Below are 2,278 nucleotides of genomic sequence, written 5' to 3'. Positions count from 1 at the left end.
GTCGAAGTCGAAGTCGCTTGCTGGAGTAAAGGTGGTTCCATGGCTCATTCATTCGAAAGGGTCGGCAGTTCGTTTGGAAGGGTCGGTGGCGTCGAAGTCGAAGTCGCTTGCTGGAGTAAAGGTGGTTCCATGGCTCATTCATTCGAAAGGGTCGGCAGCATCAAAGTCGGAGTCGCTTGCTGGAGAAGAGGTGATGACAATGACATTGTAGACAATCTCAACGGTAAGTTTGGGTCCTATGGGTGCCATGTCGGTTGGAATGCCCTCTTTGCAGGCGTGTTGTAACAGTTTTCGCTTGGTTTTCTGCTAATTAACCGGGCAACTCTATTCTTCTTTTTTAAGAATCGAGATCCTCGGGCCTTATGCAATGCTAGGCTCTTAGCGAGGTGCTTAGAAAAATAAGGCGGTTTTTCTAAAGCACCGGTGCGAGAGATGCCTAATTAAGCGTCTATCATATATAAATAAGCATCGGTGCTTAAGAAAAACCTGATTTATTTTTCGAAACACCTCCTCTAAGCACCTTGCATTGTACAAGGCCTCAGGGGCCGAGTTTCCAAAATAAAAACACTGCACGTCCACAAAAGTACCTGCATTTTGCACCATAAATCCAGTTCCAGGAGTACGCAACTGAACGACATGGCAAGAAAAATACTTCACAATTTAGCGTCAAAATCATCACAGGCACATTCAAACTTGTACCAGTTGAGTCCAGATGCTGATGCTTCATATCATAGTCAAAATAAACTATGCCGGGACACAGAAACCAACAACTAGCTTGTCCGACAAAAGCGTCCGGCTTCCACAAGCACAGGCTGCACAACATAGCTTCACTACAGTTCAAGCGATACAAGCATATGGGTACACACTATATGGGGACTTGCCAGGGAGTTTCTCATTATTAAAGAGAAATCATCTTATTTTGCATCTGTGTACGCTAGATTACATATCCTTGGTTATTTTTGTCGACTCACGGCGTGGGCTTGTAGGGCTGGTGAAACCAAGTGCAGGTCGTGTGCGCTTCGGCTTATTTGCTGCTTGTCTTGATTATCTTATGGAGTGCTCTCTTGGCCTCCTCTAGAGTCTCCACCTTGTATGGTACATCAAATGCAAGTCTCTGGATGTTGAACTGCACAGAATAAATTGCAAACTGAAGGCAGTGGAGAGAAGATTTTCTTCCTCAGAGAATAGCGTCTCTACTAGTGACGGCAATCTGAATAAAGTTTACCTGTGCACCCTGGCGAACCCGAATGTCTATCCCTTTGCTGTCTACGGATATAAGAGCAGCATCGTCAACCTCCCCTTCAGCAGACATGAACTCTCTAAGTGGTTTAGAGAAAATAGCATTCAACTCCTACATGCAGAGCATCCATCAAAAGTGGTCGACGTTTTACTGTACTCACATATTACATGTACGGGCACATGACTAATATGATGATCCAGCTAATCTGCTGATAATGGCATTCATAGTTTACCTTTAAGCTTTGTTCGCCGCCGTCAACTGCTATCTTGTCAGGTTGAATAGTTTCATACTGTTTCACATCTACCCATGCAACAGTGCCAAAGCCTCCAATAAAATATATGTCGCTGTGGTTACCGCAAATAGTTTGTCACAAATCATAAGTTACACAAGCATCTATGAGTAATGGAAGGGAGAAGGGATGTGCATCTGTGTAAACGGTAAATGGATTCATCAACCTGAAATGATGGAAGAGTATAACTCATCAAATCAAATCACAGACCTGATATTCTGCATCCTGTAGTAGTAAAAATTTCCCCACTGTTGAGACGCCCATTGTTGGTGTTTTGCAACATATTGCTTATGTGCCCATTCCTAGCGGATACATGTATTCACCGTCAGTTCATGAAATCTTTTAAAATCACAAATGGAAGAATAAATCTGCATTTACTCTTAATGGTCATGCATATCGATCATGTATTATGTTAACAGCCATGACAGAACATCTATTCTCTTTCAGCCCATGCCATGAGAAAAGTGCAGCCAAAAAAAAGGGAAGACCAAAAACCAAGCTCAACAAAAATTACTTACTCAGAGAATTTATAATTTGAAAACTTAGTCCACAGATGGTTTTCACACAATGGGAGGAGCCAAATTCTTAATGATTGACATGCCAGCTATCCATAGGAAAGAGAAAAAGGAAGTGACCCTAGCTAGCTCACTTGGGGAAAAGAATTATATGAGACCAGGTCTCACGGGCTAGCTTATGAGACCCATCTTGATGGATGACACGTGGCATTTACAAATCACAAAGCATTTACC

The 2,278-nt window shown here is 42.7% G+C and overlaps 1 protein-coding gene across 2 annotated transcripts in view; it reads right to left on the bottom strand.

Annotated features, from left to right (window-relative positions):
• Nucleotides 1-637: 637 nt before the first annotated feature.
• The window catches only part of LOC119328854, a 3,475-nt gene continuing 1,834 nt past the window's right edge, over nt 638-2,278 (bottom strand). For both annotated transcript variants that reach the window (XM_037601848.1, XM_037601847.1), the window contains exons 6-9: nt 1,740-1,831; nt 1,473-1,584; nt 1,226-1,351; nt 638-1,126 (exon numbers count right to left, since the gene is read on the bottom strand). In XM_037601848.1, the coding sequence (XP_037457745.1) occupies nt 1,025-1,126; nt 1,226-1,351; nt 1,473-1,584; nt 1,740-1,831 (432 nt within the window). In that variant the 3' untranslated portion in view covers nt 638-1,024. The remainder of the gene's footprint in view (nt 1,127-1,225; nt 1,352-1,472; nt 1,585-1,739; nt 1,832-2,278) is intronic.

The sequence above is a fragment of the Triticum dicoccoides genome, chromosome 7A, assembly GCF_002162155.2.
Source record: "Triticum dicoccoides isolate Atlit2015 ecotype Zavitan chromosome 7A, WEW_v2.0, whole genome shotgun sequence".
Classification (NCBI taxonomy): Eukaryota; Viridiplantae; Streptophyta; class Magnoliopsida; order Poales; family Poaceae; genus Triticum; species Triticum dicoccoides.
This window is presented reverse-complemented; position numbering and strand designations above follow the sequence as displayed.